General features: G+C 46.6%; 1 protein-coding gene across 3 annotated transcripts in view; it reads left to right on the plus strand.

Annotated features, from left to right (window-relative positions):
* The window catches only part of MARCHF4 (membrane associated ring-CH-type finger 4), a 101,849-nt gene that overhangs the window by 56,506 nt on the left and 29,433 nt on the right, over positions 1-15,910 (plus strand). For 2 of the 3 annotated variants that reach the window (XM_064661267.1, XM_064661268.1), the window contains exon 3: positions 13,761-13,922. In XM_064661267.1, coding sequence (XP_064517337.1) covers positions 13,761-13,922 — 162 coding nt within the window. The remainder of the gene's footprint in view (positions 1-13,760; positions 13,923-15,910) is intronic. The other variant, XM_064661269.1, reaches the window with a different exon arrangement.

The following is a 15,910-nucleotide window of genomic DNA, read 5'->3' on the forward strand; positions in this document are numbered from 1 at the left end:
TGGATAATGAGTTTCTTTAGTCTTGCTTGAATGACTTCAGCTCTGCAGACACAACTTCTCAGCGTTTGACACCAAAGAGCAGATGAGTAGCTGATTATACAGTTAGTGGGACTTCTTCCAGGTAACACACGTGCATGGATTGTGATAATTTCTGTGCTTGTCTCTACCAACCCCAGTTTTGCAAAGGCAAGGAAAAAAAACCCAGGAGCTTTCAAAAACCTCTTAAAATCTTTCTGGCATAACAAAGCCCAGGAGTGTTGCACTAAAAGAACTCAGCTCTTGGGACTTCCAACCCTGTCTCCTTTCTACCCGTGACACCCAGGGCAAAGCAACGAGAACAGCAGCCCTCTTTCCTCTTCTCTCTTCAGTGACCCTCTTCCATCTGAGCTGCTTGCAGCATGAACAGCAGCGAAGGAGTAACTAATCCTGCCAGAATACAGCAGGTCACTGTCAGGGAAACAGTCTGGGCATTTTCATGTTTTTCCTATCTTGGTGCACCAGGAAATGGAGTAGAGCAGCTGGGTGGATGCAAAGGACAATCCCATCCTAAAAGCTGAATGCAGGTTAGAAAGACAATAAAACTTCCTTTGCTGGAGCTCAGCAACAGGTACTTGACCCTTCCTCTGTGAAAGCACAACTTGCTGAGGGAATTGTAAGTTGCTACAGAGGATATGTGTTGCCAGAAGACGGCCTACCCTCTAGCTACATGAGGATGCTGGAAGACTTGTGACAGCCCAGTCTGACTGGACGTAGTTCACTGAATTAAACTAATCAAGGTGTGGTAAGAGGAAGCTTGCATGGCAGAAACAGGTTCTGTATCTGATACAGCAAATCCCATGTGTAGTGAGCAGGAGAACCAATTTGACAAAGCACAATAAAGACCAACAACAGAGAGGTAATAATTTATATTTCAATAGGGCATCTTTCATGCTGAGGGATACAAATTATTTGGCCACTGTTTGAAATTCAGCCACCTCCAGAGTGGAACACAGCCGTGCATAGCATCTGACATTGCCTCAGTGTTGATGTATTTGTTAATATGTAAATTGCCAATCAGTATATCTTCAAAAGGTTATTGTAGAGTCAGATAATAAATCATCCTGTGTAATGCTTAATATCTTTATACTGACAGTGCTGAAACCTCAAAGCCTTGGCACTGTTTATATATACACATCTCTGTGAGCGTATTTCACTTTTATGCACACAATAAACCTGATCTTCTCCTTGTGCAAAAGAAAGACTGAAAAAAAAAGAAAATGGCCTCTATAGCCCACTTGACTGATGTTACGGCAATTCTTACATTTATATCTACCTACTCTCCTCTGTTTCATAGTCTGTCTGGGAAAGGGAAAGCTGGATTCCCCATCTGCAGTAGGAAAACACAACAAGGCTTTTCACCAGGAGATGTATGGATTCATGCAACTTTGCATACAGGAGGCCTTTGGCCAGGGCAGCATTGAAAAAATGTAATTAATGTTGTGCAGCTTCCCCTGGGGGCAGTGTGGCCAATGCCACTGGTACCTTCAGCTCTATCCTATTGAGCTGCTCTTGACTGGAAAGTTGTCACGCGAGGCAAAGGGATTTGGGGATTAAGCTGCCTGTTCTCTTTTCCCACGGTTTATTTTTGCTGCTCTTCAGCTAAGTGAGCCTATGAGTTCATGAGCTCTGGACCATGCTCCTGCAGTCACGGGGAAGATGGTGCTGATAGTCAGCAAGAGCATGCCCACCCACCTCCTAATCCCAGCCTTTCCCCAGGGGACTTCACCTGCTTTCCCAGCACCTGGGATGCCTTGAAAATCAAATGCAAGCAAAAGGGCTTGTGACCACTTGTCACGGCCAAGTGGTGTGAGACCCTCTGCTTTTATCCTCTCTGCTTAATCCCATCACTTGCTCTGGCTGCTCCATGCTGCCACTTGCTCTTCTGTCTCACAGCCCCCTGGCTTCCCCCACGGTGACCTTGAGCTGCCAGCCTTGCAGGCACTCCCCACCCCAGCCCCGTGAGTACTTCCCTAGATCCCACTGGAGAGTTGTTACTGGCGGTTTGGCGTGTTGGGGTCCGGAGCAGCATCCATCATCTCTGCATGAGTGCATCCTGCAGGCAGCTGCTCTGCTGCCGCTGGCAGGCACCTCCTGAAGAAACACTTTATATTTATGTCTGGTTTTTAGCTCACTGCCAGTAAAGGCAGTTCAGCCTCACTCTGTTGCTGCATCATTTCCAATGGAGGTGCCTCTGCCTCCAGTGCACGTTTTGCCAGCAAGCATTTTGACTTTTTGCCAAATATTTAAATGACCTTATGGCAGGATTGGAAGGCAAGGCTCTGAAGCTCCACCTCCCCATGGTCACTGTGGGCCTCTATTCTCCTTTCTGCTGCCTCCTTCATGTATTTTTGCTCAGTATCTCTGCTTGCAGGGTTGCCTGAGACATTAAAAAGAAATGCCTTCACTACTAAGACAATGTGTAGTAATAAGGAACTTGATCTCACATAAATTGGGATGTTCTGAGAACCATTTTAATTTCTGCTAATCGGTAGATGAAAAATGAATTACTTCAGATGTCATGTCCTATTGCACGAGTCTTGTAATGTTTAGAAAAGCCATAACAGAGCTACCCAGTAATTGAAGGGCTCTACATGAGTGAACTTTGTAATTGCATATTCTTCTCCTTGAGTCTGGGAGGCAGAAAGGAAAAGCAGATCAGGCCACATCTTAATGAAACAGCTCAGTCCTGCAGTGCTAGCGAAGCTAAAAGTAAACAAACCACACTCATTATTTTGTATTGCGGCTCCCCGACCCTGCGGCAGCCCTGTGTGTGTTGTGCTGTCTCCCACCTTACTTCTGCTTTCAGCCCTCTTCCCAGCTGTTCCCAGCCCCAGGGGCAGCCTTTACCCCAGGTGCACCCAAGGCCAACAGCTGCCCCCATTTGAGAACTACCTTGCACCACAGGAGACACAAACAGCTTTGGAGACAGATATGGCTTTGGAGGGTTTCCATCTCTGAGCTGCCAGTCCTGACCAGCCCAGATGGAGCAGGAAAAGCTCCTGCATAACCATTCCCATCCAGACCGGTTGGGACAGTTCCTCCTGTCACATCCTCATCTCCGCTCCCCGCTGGGAAATGCTGCCATTGAATGCTGGAGATTTGCTCTGCGCTACTGTTCGCACCTTAATATTGGCTTCCACGTGTTGAATGTGTTCCCAGCTCCCCCAGTTCCCCACCCCCCTGCCCTCAGTCATGGCTGGGGCTCACTTGAGGGTACTATGGCAAATGAGAACCCTCAAATCCTGTGCTATTGTCATTTTCCACTCCCCTCCATTGATGAGCTGATGGTACCAGCATGAAGCAGCTCTTTAGTGCAGGTGCTGCACTTTTGGAAGGAACATCTCACTGCTGTAAGGCTGCCAACAGCACCTGGCCGTTTTCTTGTTTGTGAAGAAAGCAGGAAGATGAGGCAAATATTACAGAGTAAAGATTTTCTCAGCTCTAATGTTGAAGGGTTTTTCAGCTTTCTCAGAGAAAAAAAAGAAAAAAGAGAAAAAAAGCCTATTGCTCTGTTTGTTTCACTGTCTTTAAAAGTGGGATCTATCATCTGGAGAGTCAAACCAGCATCCTTTTCTGTGGATTTTCCATGGCTGCTCCTCAGCAGCCGATGGCATAATGTTTTCTGAAATGGCCATTAGCTGAGTATCTTTATGAAGAGCTTCCCAGGGAAGTAGCTGCAAAGTTCAATTTGCTGAATTATGAGCACATCTCGGATAAGAATTGCATTATATGGTACTTGCACACTGAAAGCTTTATACTTTGAACTTCTAAAATACACATTGATGAATCTGATGAGGACTGAAGAAGTGGAAAGGTAAAGGTCCCCAAGGATTAGAGATAATAAGGAATAATTGCTGTCTTTTTTTTCCCATGGAAAAAAAAAAAGAAGTATATTTAGAAGAATTCTGTTTAGCTGAGAATTTTCTAGTAAAAAAGCCATTTGTAGCAAAAAAAAAAAAGATTAATGAAAAACCTCTTTAATTGGTTGAAAATTTACTGCAACAAGCCATAACATAAAGGTACTTGATTTGTGCTGAAGAGTTGTTTGGCTTCATGGTGTTGCATAAGATTTATCCCAGCATCCTAGGGAGAAAAATTAAGCTCACTCTTGTATCTCACACAGGATAAATCTAAGTATTGTCTGAAATACTTTAAATTTAATTAAGAAGAGCCAGAGTGAAACAACAGTGGATTTCTCTTTCAAAAGTAACTAGATTGTTCTAGCTCACAAAATGAATGGGATCTACAGTAAGTCTCCAGAACTTTAAAGCCTCAATACTTCTGATGAAAGCCCAAGAGCTACAGACTAGGACATTTCTTCTCTAGGATGCTGAAACAGCTTCACTCTGTATTCAGGACAAGTCTGGAGCTGAACTGACTCCAACACCCAAGTGCTCAGGGATATTCGTGTATCTTGATTTCACATGCGCAGTGCTGTGATTTCTATGCACTGAAGGCTCTTCACTTAATCGGTGCTATTATCACACCTGATGAGGCACAGCAGGTGATATTTGAGATGCTTACCTTTTGATTCCTTGCAACCGAGCAACATTTAGTAAGAATTACTTAAATCAGCTAATCAAAAACGTGTTCAATGACATTAGAATGAAGTGGGCTGTAGAACACCTAAGTGAAGTTATTCTTCTTGTGGAAATCCTTCTGTAGAGAGAAAAGCAAATAAATACCAGTATGATCTATATATTGTAAGCTCTCTGCTCCTTGGGCTATTGATATATAATTCCTGAAAATCCTTTCTTATTTCATATTTCAGGTAAGGTTTGGCTTTGCTTTAGTGGGACAGGTTTTCACAAATGTTTCCTACTCATGCTTTGGTAGCATAGCCAAGACTGGCCAAGAGCCTGTGTGATAGGTGCCAAAGCAAGGGCACACAGAGGTACAGCTGGGCTGTAGCTGGGCTCTGCGAACACCTCTGTGTGCAACCAGGACAGCCTGGTGTCTGTCTTTCCATGCCAGGAAAATGGGACAATGGGTCCATTTGCAGGTGGATTTTGATGGTGTTGCATGTAGACAGTGGTGTGGGCCTTTCCAACATTGGGCCACCAGTTCCCGTTTCTGTTGAATAGGTTTATATTGAATCCCTTAACAAGGATGTTCTCTGACTTCAGGAAATCAATTTCCATGGAGTTTGGCTACCCAAAAGAGGGCTGATGTTGAAATGACAAGCTGGCGGAGCTCTAAAGGTGCAAAGTTTGAAGCTTGGTTTAGTGGGCAGAGCAAGGGACAATTCACCTCCAACCTCATGTCACCTCCATCTCTGGAAGCTGGGCAAGCTCCTCCTGTCCATGCGGAGGGGACCACAACGCTTTGTGCTGCGTTGTCTCCCTTTGTGAGGGACTGATTGGGTACAGGTGCAGCAGAGAGACCTGGCTAAACTGCCTGGACTCTGCAAACTGAGGGCTTCCATTTTGATGAGAAATAAAGCAAGGGACACCACTGGCACGAACAGCTAGAGAAAAACACCTGTGGGAAGTTAGGGCTGGTGCTTTCTCCTCTCTGAAGTTATAGAGCCCTTGTGCTGCATTGCACAGTGTAGAGCAGCCCAGCCTGACAGGCACAGGGCAGGGTCAGTACCAGCTTCTTCATCGTGGGTTCGATGGTGGCAGCATGACCTGCTTTGCTGAGGAAAGCAGATTTGCTCTGAGGACCGATTTGTTGTGATTTGCTCTGATTTGCTCTGAGGAAAACTGATGGATCGGGATTCCTGTTTAGAGGAATCTCCTCTGAGAAGGGCCCATCTGTTGGCAAGACCTGCACACAGAGATGGAGCTGATCTTTCCTCTCGGTTAAAAGGACCCTTAGGGTCCTTAGGTTCCCTCTCATTTCCCCAGCAGTGGCTGTCCCAGGTGAGAACTAATCCCCTTTCCATGCTGTCTCCCTTTCCCAGCCAAGTGGGACTTATATTTCACTGGCCTGAAACCAGGTGTTAAAATACTCCATAGCTCATCAAACAAAAAATAATCTGTGATTCTCTGTTTCTCACAAAAATGCATGCTTTCTGCTTCTTTAACGTACTTTCCTTTAAAGGAAATTGGTGGTAAGCTATGAGACACCTGGTCCTTCCTGAAAAACCTCCTTTTGGTCTTTATCAGTGGTGGCAGGGAAGCACCCAGAGCAGTTGGATGGTGCCATTCTGTGGGCAAACACATGGGCAAGTTACTGTCAGATAAATATTGAAATAGCCCTAGCCTAGGTTAAATCCTTTTTTTCCTTTTTATAGTGGGAAGGGATAGGGTCATGTCCAAATATTTTACGTTAAACTCTGCAGCTTTCCTGTTTTCTGTTACCAAGGCATTGCATAAATGCGCCCCACCTCTCTGACAGTTCACATTAAGCTCAGTGGAGCTGCGTTCAATCACCTTCCCCTGGAAATCAGGGAAGGAGTGAGGGCAAAGCCATGCAGCAGAGCCACCACTCCAGACTGCTCCAAGGATAAGTCACCACGGCAAAGGTTCCTGTCTGAGCCAGAGCCGCCACTCTCTAATGTGCTGGGCTTTCTGCACCCACGACTTCTCAAGCCTCTTCCTCCTTCTTCTTTTCTTCATGAGTTTTGTTCCTTGTCTTCATTTCTCTCACCCGCCTTCCTGCCCTGCAGAACTCTTTAAGGTTTTAGCAATTAAGGGAGGAAAAGAAGCCATTTTTTCTGCTCCTTGGTGGAGCTGAGAGCTGATCTGTGTGCAGAGGAAATCCATCCTTGCTCCTACCCAGCTGAGTCTGTGGCACCATTGCTTACACTGTGGGAAAGGTAGAATGCGGAGGTTGCTCTCAGGCTTTTCTGACATGGCACCCATCCTGTTCATAAGCAGTGGGGATCCCATGGGGGCACATGGACAGAGCTGTGAGGAGTCTTGCTTTTGAACACCCTGCTCAGAGGTGTCAGAGTAGGAGCAGAGCAATTTGATAAGGAGGGCAACCAACGTCATGGTGCAGCTCAGGGCTCTCTTGGGACTTTCCTGTTCTCTGCTGACCAGGGCACAGCCCTGGGATGGGATAAGTCATATGCCTCTCCCCCAAATCCCTGCACTGTTGTGGGGCATGAGAGCACAGGAGTTTCACCCTCTGCCTGCCTCCAACGCAGCTGAGACTCTTGAGTCATCTGCTTGAACCAAAAAAACGTTGTTTGACTTAAAACATGGGCAAGCTTCACTGCTGCCCTGATGAGCAGCCAGATGAGGTGATGGTCCCTCAGCTTTGCAGTGACAGAGTCCCCAAGGGGAACAGTAATGATTGGAAAAAGGAGTCTCCCTTCCCACTTCTCCATCCCACTCCCAAATGCTGAGCTGCCACCCCGTCATTGTCTGTCTTAGCAGTGGTGGCAGGCACAAAACACTGCAGACAGAAAGTAAGAGAGATAACTTAAAATTTCCTTTGTCCATGGTAAAGCCAAAGGCTGTGAGGATCAGCTGCTCAGCTGGGAAGTCATGTCTCTTGTCGTAGCAGTAGGATGAGTTTTCCAGCAGGAGGCTGCAAGGCAGGTCCCACCCTGCCCTCCTCGCAGCTCTGGCTGCAACCTTTCATGTTTTCATCAGAGAGGTGCAGAAAGAGCCTGAGTAGTGTGGCAGCCTTGGCACTCCTCACAGGTGCTGCAGCAGCAGCCTCCATGGGCGGAAAGGCAATTTGTGCTGTTTTTGGAGAACTGGGAGCTCTGCAGACATGATGGCTTTTCAGACAGGACTCGCTCTGGAACAAACATTGGGTTTCAGCTCAGGACCGTGTGAGATATATCCCTCTCCTGACCAGCACCCACATTTCCAGACATCACCAAAATACTCTTGATGGTCCTGAAGGGGTGTGTGGTGGTTTTGCTGGGTGCATTAAAGCTGAGATGCCTATCTGCTTGCACCTAGCTTGTAGGCAGGGAGATGCCTGCGTTTTGTTGCTGAAGTTCTCATCGCCCTATCAGAGATAAGTGCCCCATTCACAGGGCTGCCAGAACAGCTAATATCATTAAAATTGCAGAAAACCATGAAAAAGCAGAGCTGTGCCCCCTACACCCATCTCAGAGCCCCCAGCCTGAAGTGTCCAGCTGTGGCTGCTCACTCATACTGCCATAGGGATGAGGAGCCCCAGAAGGCAACCCACACCTCTACCAAGCTGAGCCCTGCAGAGATATGGTCCTTCCCCAGGGAGCTGCCAGGCCAAGAGCCCACACCAAAGACTGCAACCAGGTAGCCACAGGCTTAATGCCACATCTGAGCAACACAAAGAATTGTCCAGAGCTGGATTTTTCTTCAGTCCTTTAAGGGAGTTCATTTTCTCTTGCTGCTGGGATGGAGATACTCATTGCACCACAGGGCACACAGGTCTTGCCTGCAATGGGACAGCGCTGCCTCTGCATGCCACAGGGATGCCCAGTCTTGCAGGGTTGCTGTGGGATGAGACAGTCCTGGTCACAGAGGTGGCAGAGTCTGGATGATTTCTTTTTATAATTACTCACATAGATTTTCGTGTTGGTTCTCCAGGTTTTAGGGTGCTGCCCTGTCAGGGGATTCCCCCCAGGTGAGTCAAGAAAAGTCTCTCAGCCAATTGCTGCCAAAATGGAGATTGGGATCGGCACCCAGCTCTGCTGAGGGGCCTGGGGAGATGCCACCCTGCCACAGAGCCCCAAACATAACCCTGTCCTGTGCTGTCCTGACACTACAGGAGACCTAAGTCTGCTCTTCTCCGGGTTCACACTCTGCATCAATCTCCCCCAGTGCTGGAGAATTTCATTATATATATATATATATATATATATATATGTATATATATATATATATATATGTATATGTATATATATATGTATATATACACACACACACACACACATACACATAGATACCTATTTCAAGTCCCTCGTTGTCTGTTGCTGGTTGGCACAGTGCTTGCACTCATGAGGGTACTCACAGGAAGCATTTGAGCTGGTGGTAGTAACATACATGTTTAATTTCAAAGGATGGAAGGGCAGCTCTTGTAACTGTGTGTGAAGACAGTGATCATTAGTAGATGTTAACTGAAGTTTACCAGCTCTGCAAAAATGGGTTTCTCTTTGCCATCGGACTTAATTTGTCAGTAATTATGTTCCTAATATAGAAATCATTTGGCATTTATTTGCCATAATAAAACTTCCCATTGCATCTGAATTCAATGTGAAGATTTAAGTATATTTAGGAGACACAGCTGAAGACCTGAAATTAAATATTCCTGGTTTCCTTTTCCAAACAAGACAAACTCAGATAAATGCTAGCAGTCGGATCCGTGTGTGAAGATCTGTGAGCAGGAGCAGCTGCATGTGCACACCCAGAGAGAGATGGTAGCCCTTGTCATATGGACAACTCCTTCAGCATCTTCTCATTGACCTGTCCAGGGCACTGGTCCTGTGGGTGATGTTCATGCTACTTTACACACCTAAGCTGCTGAAGAAAAACTACAGGTCTTAAGATCACCGTCAGCTATCTTGGTTTTCTGTACAGCTTGCACTGACTTTCAAAATGTTTGCTTTAATGGTTGTGGTAGCACGATGTTAATAACTGGGCTGTTTCCAGCTGGAGCTGGTGCTTAGGAGCAACCCAGGCTGCAGACGTAGGTTAGCACAGCTGGAGCTGGGCCAGCCCAGAAGGCCACATCCTGGCCTGGTTACACCATTGTCCCCAGACCTGCTGTGTTTAAAGCAGACTGGGTGGGCAAATTTGCTATACTTAATTGCAGTTAAAAGACCAGGCCCAGGAAACACATCCCATGTCTGCCTGCTGGTGGATGAGCAACTGCAGCTGTAGTAGCAATGTGTGAATGGTCTCCCAGCACTGAGAAATGACAAATAAAATGGCCAGGTGAAACACTGCCACCAGCACTCCACAGGGGTGATGCTGCTCCTGGCGTGGTTATTTTTCCCCTGGATATACTGAGCACCAGAAGCACGCACTGGCAATAATTTTTTTTCCATCCTTTCTCTGCACTCCTCCCAGTAGGCTTAAAATAGCAGTGGCCAGATAATCATTAACCACTTTGATGTACTGCAATGGGTGCAGATTGGGAATTCAGAAGGAGAGGATAAAGCTGGAACAGACCTGCACTCCTGGTTCATCTCCAGCAGTACTGTCCTCCTCAGGGTAAAGCCAGTTCAGCCTGGCCTTGCCCTTGCTGCTCCTAGAGATGAGCTCCCATTAAAGCCAGAAATAGGAAACAATATTATAAATAATTGCTTAATATATTACTCTCCCCAGAGGTAGGGAAGAGTAATACATAGGGAAGAGTATTTCCTGCATATGTTGAGATGGTTATGGCTGAAGCCAGACCACCCTTCACTTTTTCTTAACTCTGTTTTTTTTTCTAATTTAGACTTAGACAACAGCAGAAAAAAAAAAGTCAGGTGCCCTAAATCCAAAGCGCAGTTGCTTGTTTCAGAAGAACAAGACGGTACTGAGCAAGCTGAGGAGGAAGCTTCCAGCTGGGGAGCATTTCTCCACTAGTTGCTGACAAAGAAGAAATGCTGCTTAGGCTCATCCCAGTGATGAGATGTAACTCTGCAAAGCAAAATTGCAAAAATAAGTGTTGTGAAATAGGAAATAGACCCTTCAAAGGGTCTTTGGAGAGCAGTCCCCAAAGGGAATTGGTGGGAATGCTGCTGTTTGAGCACTGGAGAATATGTTATGCAGAGCCATCTTCTACAAACCTGCAGAAACAGGCCTGGGGATTTAATTTCCATCTCTGATTGCTGTGATCTGCATCTCACTTTAGGCTTGCTTTTATGTTCATGTAGCTTTTAGCAGCAGAACTCTCTGGGCAGTGAATCCTTCCTGTGTATCACAGCCGATGGTCTGTTCCTGAGCTCTCTGTACAGCCAGCAATGAGAATCCTCCTTTGCTGTACAAAGGATTTATTCCTTTAATATGCCCCTGGTGTTTGTTTTTCTGCTGGTACAGGAGTGCATGTGCGCGTGTGTGCATGTGGCAGTGTTTTACAAATTCCTGCTGTGGACAGAATTGGGCTTCACAGTATGCAAAAATAGCTGTGCACCACATGCAAGGATATAATATTTCACACGGCTGGAGAAAATGTGATAAATAGAGTTTTTGCTGGATTTGCAAAAATGAAGTAACTGGGGGATTCATCTCCACAGTTGAGTCCTGAGGTTACAAGAGCTGGCAGGACTGTCTAGGTTGGAGCATCCCAGTTAGGGAAGAGGGACTGGATGCCCATGGAAGTGTAGGATGTCTATGAACATCTCTTGACTCTGAAGAGATAAGCTCAGATTTCATAGATCAATTATTACAGAGCCCAAGAAGAAGGACTCAACTTGAGTCCAGGCTGCAGCTACAGTTTTTCTCCTCTGCCTTTGCCTGGAGGTTGTTGCTCTTAGTTCCTGCTCCATTCTGCTCTGTTCCTGATCCTCCATCACCGATGCCTCCAGCTGCTCATTAGACAAAACCCAGGTCCCGCACTTAACCACTTTGAGCCCTGCAGGAGACCCTGCTGTGCAGCGAGGTGGAAAGAAAGGCAGGGATGCTGCAGAGCTGGGAAGTTTCTGCTCTACCTCCTTGTTGCTGGGGATGCACTTGTATGCTGAGGAATGAAGCTGTTGAGAAAAAAAGGCACCAGAGTCTGAGATGAGAAGGGTAGACCAGAGACACAGAGCAGGGGTCCTTGTATGAGGCTAGCTCTTGGTGTGGAAGAGGCTGGCAAGCTGGGAATCAGAGTAGCTGATCCTTAGTAGCTCTGATCCTTTCCCTTTTGCATCCTGTGTGGCAGTATGTGCCATTGATGGCTCCTTACCACACTTGTGCTGTTCCAACAAGATCCCAGTCTCGTCAAAGGTCAAAAACATGCACAGCTGAACCTGAGCCCTCAAACTGGACCTCACATGGGGAGTTTGAATGCCAAATGGTCCTTCCCACGTGCTCCTTTCTCCCACCTAATCCTTCTCTGCTTCCCTTCTTCTGGTTTGTCCTGTTCCCCCCTCCCAGGTGAAAAAGGTTCATGGGCCCTGCAACCCTCCTTTGCGTCCCCTCCAGTGTGTAATGAAAACAAGTACCAAGTAGAGCTGAGGCTGGTTTTGTAACATAAGCAGTTATTTACGGTTTTGCTAAAATTTCATAGAAGACAACATTTCTAGGTCACCTAGCTGAAACAAATGAAACAATTAACATGTTTGCATTAGGTTTCATAAAAAGGGGTATCGCTTTGCCCGGTGTGGTGCTCAGTTCCACAAGTCCTGAGACCTGATGTAGTGACCTGGAAGCTGAGGTAGTTTCCCACCAGGGTTAGCAAGAGCAGGATCTGTTTCCTAATCCGAGGCAGTTGGAATGGGTGTCTTTTACCATATCCACCAGTGTCCAAATCCAGGGTCAGTTGTCCCAGTGTTCCATCAATGATAATGATGGGGCTAATCTGTGGGTGTAAGAGCAGATATCATCTCCCCAACACTGAAAGTATGATGCCAGCCTTCCCTGTCCCATAGGTATTATTCTGCCTCTAAAAGCTTTTAAATCTTGAAGCACAGCTAAATACACTATTGGGGTCTCTACTGTGGCTTTTAAACACTAAGAGTTGAGACTAAAATGTAATGGCTCTGTCCTTCCCTAAATAAAGTGATGGCAAAAAACTGTAAAATGAGATCCTGAGCTTGTGTGCAGAGAGGAATTTAGTCCCATGGGGAAGAGGAAAATAGCAGATGGATCAGAATAATACTGGGTTTTCCTGGATACCTTATTTAAAGCTATGCCAGAAAAAACTGAGCAAGCCAGGAGGTTCAGTGTTTTGGCCACCACTCATAAATATCTCTGTCACAATCCAGGACACAATTTGTTCTCCATCTTGCTTGTTCCTAGGGTGCAAAGAGCCAGCCCTGTAGGCTATGCATTGGTATGACTGCCTGGAGGAAGTGGATAGAGAGGGAAGTGAAATTTGAGGACCTTTTCCTTGATGGACTATGAGTATGCAAAAACCTGGACCCCAGGCACACACCTGCCACCCATGGTCAGGTTTGTCCCTCCATGTCTGGGAGCACTGGGAAGGAGAGTCTTGTGTCTAACACCGCAAATGCCCACTGCTTGCCAAGTTCTGGGAATTACTGCATGGCACTGGGCTCAAGCCAGCTCCCAGGGAGGAACAGCACCTCCACAGCTGGCACAAGCCAGCCTGCACAGACATTCCAAGGGCTGCCACATCTGTGCTCGCCCTCCTGCCTGCCTGGCCTTGAGGAAGCCGCCCTGGGCTGAGCGGGACTCCAGTCTGCAGCAGAGGCTGTCTCACAGCTATACCCACCACCAACCTCACTTTATAAAACAGGTAGCAGAGAAACAGAAACCTGAGCAGTGTACCAGTGATATCCAGTTGCCAGCAGAGCTGTGTTCGCTGGTTGTGGTCTAGTGTGGGTCCTCTAGTGCCTAGTAAGAGTTGTGTTCATTTAGCTTTTCCTTCAGTGGTGATTAAGGCACTTCTAATCTACCCAGCTGTCTCTTCCCACAAAAAAATGTAAGACCCAAGTGTTTGAGACCATTACATCCCTGTCAATCTCTGTTCACATCAGCCAAGCATTATTAGAGGGAAAATGAGTGGAGGCAGCATGATTGCCTAAGCCAAACCAGGTAAAAAGGAACAAAGATCAAATTGGTGGATGATGGAACTTCTGCCGGGCCATGCTGTGCCACGTCGTGCTGTGCTGTGCCATGCTTGTGAGATAAGGGGAGGAGGGGAGCCTTGCTGATGCTGTGTCTCTCTTTCAGGGGGAGTTGCTGAGCCCGTGTCGATGCGATGGATCGGTGAAGTGCACGCACCAGCCATGTCTGATCAAATGGATTAGCGAGAGAGGCTGCTGGAGCTGTGAGCTGTGTTACTACAAGTATCACGTCATTGCCATAAGCACAAAGAACCCTCTGCAGGTAAAGGTACTAGAGACATTTCAAAGTCTATTTATTCTTGTTTCAGTTTTTGTTTCTGGGAGCAAGTGGATTTTACCTGTGTGGGTTTTCCTTCCCTGTGCACAGGGATTCATATGTCTGAGACATTTAGAAAGGGTCGTCGGGGGCTGGTTCAAAGAGGCCCCATATTCTGCTCAGTGGTTCCAGGGGAATCCTTCAGGAATCAGCTTTTTTTGTCCTTGGCAATTCTTACATTCACTTACCTTTTGTTGAAAATTCCAGTGTGACCACTATAGTGCTGTAACCCCCATAGCCATTCAAATGTATTCATCCACTGGAGACCCCTGTCTCCAGGGGCAGAGCCATTATGGGATTTACTGCAACAGAGGACACAGTCTGTGACAGTGACAGAAGAGTATGATGAGACTCTACTTGTCTATAGTTGTTCCATCAACCTTGATCTCCTCCTGCTGAGACTCCTCTCTGCTGGCGTGAAGGATGGAGGAGGCAGATGGAGGGTTCTTACAATTCTCCTCTTGCCCCCTTTTTCACTTTACTGCTCTCCCATGATTGTGGCATGGCACAAGGGGTATTGACTCTGATACTCTGGTCTCTCCAAGCCTTATTCTTGGTGGGCTTTTGGAGATGTGCACACAACAGGTAAAGCACATCTTGACGTAAGTGGCTGTGAAAGTCATCCAAGGACCCACCTTCTTTCTCTTCTGAGTTCAAAAGCATTGTAGTTTAATAGGCCCCACTGCAGACTGGTAATTTAAAATCAAGATTCAGAAGGGTAAAACTGTGTGACTATTAAAAGTGGGATAAGTTATCCTTAATAGCTATTGGTTTATTGCGGGAGCAACACCTGAAGATGGATTAATTGCTGCATGCCTTTGCTGAGCACCATTAATGCTTCAGAGGTAAGGAAGCACATCACATCCAGGCACTACTGCTTAATGAGCATCATCTGGACTGGAGAGACATTACAGTGGTTTAGAGACCAGGGTGATGTCTGTAGGGTTGTTGGTCTGTACAGTTCCTGGCTCTCTGCAGGTCATTCTCTACCAGGAGGCAAGGACTGTGCTAGTGATGGTCCCTGGTTGTACAGGGTTGAGGGGGAATGCAAACTCCTGCTCTCTCCTTCAAACTGTGGCCTCTGTGTGTCTTTCTCCAGGCCTGAGGTCACTAACCACAGTGAAGAAACAGGGACAACCCTTTAGGATTTCAGACTTAAATGAAATAGGGAAATCAGGAGAGCATCATGGATAAGATTTGCTGTTGGAAAGGAAAAAGCCTGCGTGGTCTCTGAGAGTCCCTACAGCTTCTGATTGAATTTTCCGTGAGCCCTGGTCTGGAGATATCAGTAGTTTAATCCCAAGCCTCAGACCCAGAGTGTTTCAATTTTTTGGCCCTAGTAACTCAGAACAGATTGAAACACACGAGGAGGGATGTGGACCAAGCAGCATTTGTTTATTTCTGAAAAGCTGCTCCTTGACTGCCCTAATGCTTCCTATGTCTCAAGTCGAGGATGTGATGTTGAGCAGCATTGAAGGTTTGTGGCTGCAGATTTGGGAGCGTGTGTGTTGCCAGCACTGCCTTTAATTAATGACCTCCAAATGCTCTGCACTTTCAGGTTGTTTAGAGCGGTAGGTCAGTGACTTTCTTCCCATTCCTCACTCAGCTAAAATTTGTTGGAGCTGTTCACAGACAAACTCACATCCCACATACATGTTTCAGAGCCTGTGCAAAGCATTGCTCTTTCTGGGCTCCCCTGTCAGAAAGTGGCCTGATCTGCTGACCTTTGCCATGAACACAAAAACTGAGTGGCAGGAACAACTGAGTTAGAGAGCTCAGCTCTGGAGAGCAAAGGTTTCAGAGGACTGTACAGATCCCAGCTTGGACCTTCATGTTGCTGACTTAGACTTCACAGCACTTCTCGCAGAAGCACTGGGAGATTTGAAGGGTGGGAAGAAGCAACTGGAGTGAAAAGCCTCTTGGTTCGGAATAAATGCAGC

The sequence above is a fragment of the Pseudopipra pipra genome, chromosome 7 (assembly GCF_036250125.1).
Source record: "Pseudopipra pipra isolate bDixPip1 chromosome 7, bDixPip1.hap1, whole genome shotgun sequence".
Classification (NCBI taxonomy): Eukaryota; Metazoa; Chordata; class Aves; order Passeriformes; family Pipridae; genus Pseudopipra; species Pseudopipra pipra.